Source organism: Drosophila mauritiana, chromosome 2L (genome assembly GCF_004382145.1).
Source record: "Drosophila mauritiana strain mau12 chromosome 2L, ASM438214v1, whole genome shotgun sequence".
Classification (NCBI taxonomy): domain Eukaryota; kingdom Metazoa; phylum Arthropoda; class Insecta; order Diptera; family Drosophilidae; genus Drosophila; species Drosophila mauritiana.
In genome coordinates this window covers 6,599,683-6,609,517 of record NC_046667.1, presented here as the reverse complement: position 1 = coordinate 6,609,517, position 9,835 = coordinate 6,599,683, and the positions used below count along the sequence as shown (strand labels likewise).

At 48.6% G+C, this 9,835-nt stretch overlaps 2 protein-coding genes across 2 annotated transcripts; one reads left to right on the top strand and one right to left on the bottom strand.

Moving 5' to 3' along the window:
* Positions 1 to 1,032: 1,032 nt before the first annotated feature.
* On the top strand, positions 1,033 to 6,046 carry LOC117150431 (tubulin glycylase 3A). Its single transcript, XM_033317309.1, has 5 exons — positions 1,033 to 1,183; positions 1,673 to 3,281; positions 4,015 to 4,082; positions 4,143 to 4,587; positions 4,639 to 6,046. Exons 2-5 carry the CDS (start codon positions 1,901 to 1,903, stop codon positions 5,709 to 5,711), a joined length of 2,967 nt encoding a protein of 988 aa, XP_033173200.1. The 5' UTR covers positions 1,033 to 1,183; positions 1,673 to 1,900; the 3' UTR covers positions 5,712 to 6,046.
* A 447-nt stretch (positions 6,047 to 6,493) lies between these two features.
* Positions 6,494 to 9,329, bottom strand: LOC117150432 (tubulin glycylase 3B). Its single transcript, XM_033317310.1, has 3 exons — positions 7,652 to 9,329; positions 6,773 to 7,581; positions 6,494 to 6,679 (listed from the first exon to the last, which is right to left on the bottom strand). Exons 1-3 carry the CDS (start codon positions 8,979 to 8,981, stop codon positions 6,548 to 6,550), a joined length of 2,271 nt encoding a protein of 756 aa, XP_033173201.1. The 5' UTR covers positions 8,982 to 9,329; the 3' UTR covers positions 6,494 to 6,547.
* Positions 9,330 to 9,835: the final 506 nt, after the last annotated feature.

Genomic DNA, 9,835 nt, shown 5'->3' with positions numbered 1-9,835 from the left:
GTGGCTGGCAGTTGTAGTTTGTTTGCCACCGAATGATTTTGCACTGAGTTCAACGCATCCTGGCGAAAGTTCATTCAATTTTACAGGGGCGGATTAGGTGATAACTAACTAGTTACAATAGAAAGATTGGTAATAAATGTGAATAAAGCAAACTAAAGTTATACCTAACTTTTTATATGTCTAGGCGTAATATTGATGTAGGATTTTACAACCCAGTTCATTTTTATGACTTTTAGAACTTATTTTCTCCTCAGTGTTTTTCTTTACGCTTAACACTTATAAAAAATAATTACAGTTCGAATAAAATCAGTTAAAGCTTTTAAGTCAGAAAGATATTTACCTACTTTCCACTTTAAAACCAACTCAAGCGCATCACTTTCTTCTTGTCAAACTCCCTGACCCAAATCAGAGGTAATTCCTAACCGGCTCCGCCTTCAAAGTAAATAAACTTAATCTAGCGCATTACCTCAAATTACCAGGTTATGCCCACCCGATCCGAATACATCATCCCGCCCCACCGAAATTAATTACCGCCCCAGTTGCAGGAACAACTGTGTTGGCAATCCCAATACCAGTCGGTTTTTTAATGCAATGCAAATAAGGTAGACAAGGATGGGCGGTCTCTTAACTTTGTCGGCACGCAAGGACACCGGAGTCGGAGTCCCAATCCTGTCAAAGGTGTTGCCGTGTGTGCTCCGTATCCGACTGACAACAACTTTGCCGCAACTCCGGCGAAAATCCGTGCAAAAACCGCTACGAATCAAGTTTTGCGGCCGGAATGTCCTTGAACCAGATACCCTTTGAGGAAGGGACAAGGTGGTGGCTCTGTCCCCGGCACATGGCACTGACGTAAGGCCTCCGGGGTGAGTCCAACGTAACCCAATAATCGCTCACCCCGATCTCCCATTGTGGTGGCAGTTAACTTGATTATTTTACAAATAATTGAAAAGTTTCCCTTTTCCTCGCCATTGCGAAAATTGCACAAATTGCGCAGACAAGACCGCCGTGGCAAGCAGCAGTGCATCCATCAACCGCTCCTCCCCCACCCGCTTCCAACCCACCTGACGTGGGCAACGCTGCTCCCAGTGACGACAACGCCAGCGATGACACCAACACCGAACAACAGCGATGACGACGACACCCACTGGCTCTTCCGCTCCACGGCATCGTTGGAAACAAACAGGTATCGTGCCAAAACATCATTCACATGAGCAGGATTACGCGGTGCCGCGGAGCATATGTTTCGCTTGGAGTCCGGAGAGCACTGGGATGGGTCGCATTCGTATTTACCATTTAGTGAAATTTGTTTAAATATCAATTTCTAAATCTTCAAATTATACACATTTTGTAAACACTCAGATTATCTAATCAACACTATCTCACCTCAAAAATGGCTAGTAATCCTCTCTAAAGGTTAATTTTATGTCTTCCAACCTTGTAAAAGTATCTGTCACTAAAATACATTCTCATTCGACCTAACCCAACGTAAAAAGTGCAAAAACTATGCTCCCAACCTATAATATAAGTAAAAGCCATGATAACTCTTTCTACCGATTCTCAAATACTCTTTCTTGGATTTGGTGTTTTTAAAGAAGTGTATAGAAGAAGAAGAAACAAACTTATATGAAGAAACTAAATGAAGCTAATGAATTTAATCTTATAAAAAGCCCAGAACATGGATTACATTATCTTATGGAGTAAGGGAATCCCGACTAAGGACAATGGCCAGGCCCAGGAAGCCACCAAGTTGAGCATGTACCTATTAATAGTTGCTGAAGTGAACTTGTGAACTTATTTCTGGCTCAATGGTTGCCAGGGGCTCCGCGAATTAACAACCCACTCACCCAGTGGCCCAGTGCTGCCAAGTGCTGGAACTCAGTCGCCTGGCGAGGCTTCCGCCATGCAGACGCGTCCGAGCAGTGAACCGCATCGCAGCAGGGATCAGGTGACGGACGGGGATCGGAATCGGGATCAGCCGCAGAAATGTGCAAGTGCCTCGTTGGCCAAGAAGCCAGTCACACCGCCGGCGGCACCTCCACCCACGCCATCCAACCGGGTGGTGGCTCCACTGACGGTGCCAGTGATCCAACTGACTCCCGCCCAGAGCGATAGTCCAGTGAAGCTGGCTCGGCCAGCCACATCGAAGGAACCCGCCATCAGCGCTCCCGACCACAGCAACAAGGAGAACCAGCCAGCTAGGACACCACCACCGAGCAAGTCCTGTCCCCTGGGCGCACCCACCAACTACGTGGCCAGACGCACTTGGATCACCACCGAGCGGATGAACGAGCTGCGGCGGAAGGCACAGGAGGCGGCCAAGCAGAACAAGATCTTCACCATCCGTGGCTGCTTCAACTCCGTGAGGAACGCCCTGCTGACAAGGGGTTGGGTGGAGAAGCTGGACGTGCACCGAAAGGTGATGCCGGTGGGCCAGATGACCTACGAGGACCTTACCCAGCGGCTGCCCAAGAGGAAGGCGGGTGAGACGCGGCGCCAGTATGTGCAGAAGTGCGAGCGAAACATCATGTCCCGCTTCCTGGAGCACATGCCCGTCGATTTCCTGTGGACGAACCGGAAGGAGAAGTGCGACTACATCGACCAGGCCAAGAACCCAGGCATGACCATCAACAAATTCCACCGAGCGCCGTTCACTTCGAAGGAGGGTCTGTGCAGCCAGCTGCGCGACTTCCACTGGTTCTTCGAGGAGGGCACCGCCGAGATGTACTTCCCCAGGTGCTACAACGTCTGGAGTCCCGAGGAGCTGGGCGAGTTCATCGAGAACTTCAAGCTGACCGCCTGCGTGGCCTTCCTGCGGGCCATGCTCTGCAAGTACCACAAGCAGGGCTCCGATGCGGTCTTCTCGTGCAGCGGCAAGATACCCTACTCCGCTATAGACTTCGCCTACAAGCGCCTGGTGGAGTTCATCGACAGCTGCCAGCACAATGACATCGACTTTGAGGATCCGCCCAAGATATGGGAGCACGACTGGGACGCCTTCCTGTTCCAGCACCAGCAGCTGGTAAACGAGGACGGTCGCATCCAGCACGACGGTGGCCAGCGGCTGGAGCCGATGGTCAAGAGCTGTCTCTCGCTGGTGGACAAAATGAAGGTACACTGGCCGCAGTACAGTCTTGATGGATACCAGAATCTGTGGATAGTCAAGCCGGCCAACAAGTGCCGCGGCAGGGGCATCATCCTCATGGACAACCTCAAGAAAATCCTGGGCGTCGTGAATCCCTCGATTGCCTCCAAGAGCCGTTATGTGGTGCAAAAGTATATAGGTGAGTAAAGGATAATACTTAAGTCTGGTAAGTTACATAGTTTGAACTGCTGGGCAGAGGCCTACATCTCAATCAATTCATTTTTAAGCAAACTTATTTTTTTTACTTGAAACTAATTCCACCTTTACAAATCGATAGCGACTAGAGCATCTTAAGTGCAGGCCTAAAACATTAAAACATAAACAAACACACTGAAGTAGGTCGTAAATCAGGACGGTGCCAAAGTTTGTTGTTCCAGCTGCTGTTTCGTTTCGCGTCCTATGTAGGCCTCGTTTTCGACGAGCTCGAATCGTAAGTTGTGGCGCCCAACGCACGCACATGGGCTCAAACATCCCAGAGCCTCTGGCTGCTTCCGGGCCCAAAGGCCTACAGGCCTACATAAATGCATAAATATTTGGCCTAAAAACGCAATCATTGTTTTTCCCGCTGTCGTTGTCGTGCTCGTTTTCTTTATTGTTCTGTCTGCCTGAGAAGTGCAACAGGTTTGCCGCAAGGATATTGATTTATTATTCAGACCGGAATGTCATTGGTCGGAATGAAGATAGTCAATTGATAGTCACTAGTTCGGTATATTAAATGGGGTTTCCTTACTCTCTCTGCAATCATTATAGAAAGTATATTTACACACATTTTTGTTAATATGAAAAGGATTTATTTATAAGTAATTTTATTTAAGAAAGTGTTACTAATGTCAAAGGAATAGCTAACCATTTTTATACTTATGTACTTGCAGAACGTCCATTGATTCTGTTCCAAACCAAGTTCGACATTCGTCAGTGGTTTCTGATAACCAACACCCAGGTGAGCGGATACCAACACACTCCAAGTAGCCCATCATAGTCCCCTTTACCCAATCCATAGCCTCTAGTCGTATGGTTCTACCGGGAGAGCTATCTGCGATTCAGTTCACAGGAGTACAGTCTGAGCAACCACCACGAGTCCGTGCATCTGACCAACTACGCCATCCAGAAGAAGTACACCAATGGAAAGCGGGACAAGCGCCTGCCCAGCGAGAACATGTGGGATTGCTACTCCTTCCAGGCGTACCTGCGTCAAATTGGCAAGTACAACATGTGGCTGGAGCGGATCTTTCCCGGAATGCGCAAGGCCATCGTTGGCTGTATGCTGGCCTCCCAGGAGAACATGGACCGACGGCCCAACACCTTTGAACTCTTCGGCGCCGACTTCATGATCTGCGAGAACTTCTATCCCTGGCTCATCGAGATCAACTCCAGTCCGGATCTAGGAGCCACCACCAGTGTGACGGCGCGCATGTGTCCCCAGTGTTTGGAGGATGTTGTCAAGGGTGAGTTGAAGTCGGGCAAACGAAACCCATTTGATGTGATACCCTCCCCAGTTGTTATCGATCGCCGCACGGATCCCAAGGCGGACATGGGTAACTTTGAGCTGGCCTACCGCCAGGTGGTGCCACCAACTCCCGCCTACATGGGCCTCAACCTCTTTGTGAAGGGCAAGCAGGTGCTGCAGAAGGCGAACCATGGCGGCGGTCACGGCCACTACTACTACCAGCAGCAGCGGAAGGAGCGCTCGCTGGCCACCAGCAGCGTTTACCGCCAGCGCTCGGCCATCATCCATCCGGCTACGAGTATATCGCGAATCCACCGTGCCATGCCCACCTTCAATGCCACCGAGTACATGGAGAAGTACATGGTGGAGCCGCTGAGCAGCAGTCGCAGCAGTTTGTGCAGCCAGCTGCCACAGAAGTCGCCATCGGCGGCTCCTTCCCTAACGGCACCGCCCAGCTCGTACATCCTCAAGCAGGCGGGTCGTTCCATCACCCAGTTGCTAAGTGCATCCCACAAAAGGAATACCGGGGGATCTCTTTCGGGTGAGCAGGTACCGAGCACCGCCTTGCCACCCAAACGACAGCGTAGCTGTGGCCCTCGACTGAGTTCCACCAATCCCGTGGAGAGCACGGAGAAAAAGTTCAAGATCCTGATCAAGAACTATTCGTCCAACGGAAACGAGAACATTCAGGATGCGCGACCGGAAGTGGCTAACTCAGCCACGGCCGCGGCGATAAGCGAGCGGAAATGGCGCAGTTTGCGCAACATTGCGGCCACAGCAGGTGGCTCCTCTAACTTTGTGGCCCGCTCTAAAGGACCACCATTGGTGGCTCCACCCAATTTGCCCACGCGCCGCCTAACCCGCACCAAATCCGAGATCGACAGCACAGGCATGCACGCCATTGGCCGGACCTTTGGTCGGAAGTCGAATGGTCCGAGGTTGCCCATTAGCATATCCGTGCAGGCCCTGCATCGAGGAGAGCCCATCGTGGCGGCTCTGAAGCAGGCCACCAGTGAGCTGCAGCTCTCCCAGGCTCAGATGATGAGCCCGCGAACCGCTTTGGCCAACAAGCTGAATGGTTCCACGCTGATGGTTCCTGCTTCAGCACTTCCGGTCGGCTAAGAAACCTTCGAACCTGCCGTGATTGGTCAATAAAACGTAGTTACCACTCCAGTACCTTAAAGGTACAAGTGGAGATCCATTACCCAACCTGGGTACGGGTTTCATTTAACCTGTGAATAAGCTGCCTTTTAGACAACATATTTAAGCAAGTTCATACATTTTAGGATGAGGAATTATTTTGTGAATACTTCAATAAATGAAATGAAACATCATACATAAATCGAAAGTTCTATAGCAAATAAATCTTAGAAATATTCGAATCAGAAACTTTATTAGATTTTAGTAATTTAGTAATTGTTCGAAAACTTCGGTATACGTTAATTATGCCTTATAAATAGTACACCATAATCCAGCATAATACATAATTGTTTTTAAGACGAATTTATTGCAAAAATTGTTATGAAAATCTGCGAGAGTTATTGTATTCTAAAATTGTTATATCTATTTAATAAATTTAAATCGATTTGGGAACTAATGGTCCTGACTGTATATTTTATTTATGTGTTATTTTATATATATGTTTTATTAATCTCCACTGGCGGCCAGAACATTGATTCTCGGATTCTGAAACGTTATTATTTTAGGTAATACCTTTTTATGTTTAATTTAACTTACTCTTTTTGTTTTCTTAGGATGCAAACTTATCCAGCTGGACTTTCTTTCCTTACAACTATTTATTACTAATACAGTTCTGTACATTATATGCATTTTTTTGTTTTGTCTGTCATTGGATTTTAAAAGGAAAGGATTATTATTTGATTAATGTGCTTAGTGGTACCTACTGTCCAAAAAAAGGGTTTTCCATTCCGCACAAATGGAAGTTCAATTTAGCCAATTTACTTTGGAGCAGTATATTGCAGTGCAAGATTTTCCCGAGTTGTTGGATTTAGAATCAACTTGGTTGTCAAATTCTGCGTTGATGGCTGGGCAGAGGCTGCCGTCGAGCTTCCAGCTGACGCAGATAGTTTCTATAAATATTTATAATATTTTAAATAAATTCGTTAAGTATTGAGCTTTAAAAGTGATTTTTTCTAGAATTGGTAACTATTTTTGTAGCAAACCTTTTTCTTGGTGATCTTGGTAGTGGGTGTCTTAACATTTTTAGGTGGAGCCTCCAAGACCTTTTCGACCTTCTTAGTGGTTGAGGTCTTCACATTGTTCAGAATCTTGCGCAGGAGCCGCGTCCTGGGGCTGTTCCGCACCCTGGGCATATTTTCGAACAGGGTCATCTGTTTGCCATTCAGTTCCAGCGGCTTGCCATCTGCTCCCTTGTTTATGCTGTAGTTCACCTCGAAGGCGAGCTCGAAGTTTCCGGTGGCGGCGGTGGGGTTCTTGGGCAGATCCACCACCACGCGGATGCAGTCCTTCAGAACCATCGGGCATATCCTGGCCGTGATCTCCGTGGATGGCGACAGATCCGGCGTCGAGTTGATCTCAATGAGAATGGGATTGTAGTGCTCGTCGAGCATGAAGTCGCAACCGTAAAGCTCGAAGGCGTTCTGCAACAACTCCGTCTCGTCCAGACTGGCCATCACCACGGCCACCAGGTTTTGCTTGAATCCGTTGTAGGTCTTCGACCACGATCCGTCCGGAGCACCCATTATGCGTAGGTAGTTCTTGAACTGATCCAGCGACCACATGTTATTCTTGGGCAGCCGGGAGTCCCGGTTGGTCTTGTTCTTGTACCGCTTCTGCACCGAGTTGTTGGTCAGGTGGATGGACTCCCGCAGGTCGTCCATGGTGAACTCCTGCGAGCTGAAGCGCAGGTAGCAATCGCGATACGTCCAGATGCTCACCTTGGTGTCCGTGATGGTCAGCAGCATGTACTGCCGGATGTCGAACTTGGTGCGGTAAATCAGCAGGGGTCGCTCTGTGCGGAAAAGTGGAGGATAATTTGTCAAAGGATCGATTTTTATCCACTAGATACTAATCGAACTCACCTATGTACTTCTGGACAATGTATTTCTTGTTCTGATTGTTGGAGGTCCACTGCAGAATGTCGTCCAGGGAGCTACGGATTACAATGCCGATGCCACGCGACTGGTATCCGGGCTTGAGTATCCATAGGTTGCGGCTGCCATCCCAACGGTAGTCCGGGCGAAGGGACTCAATCTGGTCGAGATACAGGCCCGCCAGACGGGCGTACTCGGCCATCACTTTCTCGCTGACCTTGAACTTGGCATTGGACTTGAGCACATCGGTGGACTGCACCATGAAGGTCTGATTCTCAACGATCTCCGCCGGAGTCGGCGGCTTGATGCGTGCATCGTCCAGGGAGTAGTGCTCCGCGTGGCGCACCATCTTCTTGACCTTTCCGAGCGCAAAGTCCAGAGTAGTGCTGAATATGGTGCCGTTATCGCTGATCAGCTCCGCCGGTTGGTGCTCCCGCACAAAGAGCAGCAGGGAGCGGGCCTGCGTCTGCTGGTAGTCCTCTATGAAGGCCATGCGCTCCTCCAGATTGTTCCCGCCCAGGCGATAGAAGCGCGGATAGCTCATGCCGCAGACGCCGTCCTCGCGATACCAGCGCTCCTGCTCGGCGCAGCCCACCAGACCCACCTTGGTGGAGAAGTCCAGAAACTGGCTGCGCCGCACACGGTTCCTGAAGGGTCTTACCTCGGCGCATAGATCGCGCTGTCCCTTGCCCTGCCAGATGAAGAAGGCCGGGAAATGGTTGATCATCTTGGAGATGATCACCGCTTCGTAGTCGTTGCCCCGCCGAGCGTGCTCCAACAGGGCATCCTCGGACATGCTCTGCAGCTTGGCGTGCCGCGAGGCCGGTAGCTTCTCCAGCCAGCCCCTTCGCATCAGAGCCCGTCTAACCGTGTGGTAGTTGCCGTATACGGTGAAGATCCGCCGATTACGGTACGCATCGATCACACGGGTGCGGTAGACATTACGCATCTGACGCTTTTGGGCTTCCGGCGCCGTGGGCGAGCTGGTTATGGTCCTGGGCAACGGACTTGAGGCACGGACACGGGCCAAAAGATTGCCAATACTGTCGGGAGCGAAGTGATTTCTACCCATGCTGCTGCTGCCGCCCATGGTTTTCGACCCACCGCCACCACCCAGTGCTCCGTAACTCGAGAAGTGGCTGCCAAGGCTGGTGCTGTTATTGAGGCTATTCAGCGGCTTCTGCACGGTGCACTGCTTGCACAGCTGGACCAGCTCCGCGTCCAGGTTGTGGATGAGCGACTGGATCTTTGAGACGGGGTTGTAGTAGCGGTTTCGGTTTCCGGTGAATCCTGCCGGCGTGGTGCTCTGCGTGGTCATACTGCTGGCTACTGCTCCTAATCTCCTCCGCTAACTCCGTGGATGAATGTCCCTCTGCGTCTGCTTATTCCTAACAGTATCCGTGTCCAGGGAGTGGCCGTGTCCAGTGACCTTGCCCCTTCTCCCGAAAAGGGTGCTTGATTGGTGGGTGGATGGGTGGTGGTCTAGTTACCAATGCAGCCGGTTGCTCCGTACAATTAACGTGGAATTTTGAAGCAGGAGCCAAACAGTTTCTAACAGTATCGCATGTACTAACGAAAAGTCTTGATTGACTTAAAAAGCATTTCTTTGCATAGGAAAAAAAAATTTTTGAGACCAAAAAAGTAGTGGAAGCCGAATGGGAAATTAAAATTAACGCATTTAAATCAAAGCTTACTGTTTACAGACAAGTAACAAATAAGATTTAACTGAGTTTAGTTCAAATTTTTAAAAAGATATAGCAAAAAAGTGGAAAGCGAATTTCACAGAAAATGCATACTCGTTTTGTTGTTTTTTTTTGTAATAAATTTTAATTTGTAGTTATATTTTCATCATTTGTTTTCGTGGTTTGCTGGGTTTTCTTTTTTTCTTTCAAATATATATGGTACATATAAAAAACTCCTAACCGGAATTTTTACCTAATTTGCTTGTATTGCATTCAATTTTCATGTTCACAATATTGTATAAATATATTTACATAAGTGTATGGTAATCAATTTTATATTTAGGTTATGCATTTAGTTTAGTTACGCTCATTTATAAACTTCCTTTTGTGGAATTCTCAACAAAAGTCAACAATTAAACCAATTCAAATCAACATACATATTGTGGATTTAGTTAGTCAATTAAGGTTACACATCATAAATATTTGCTTT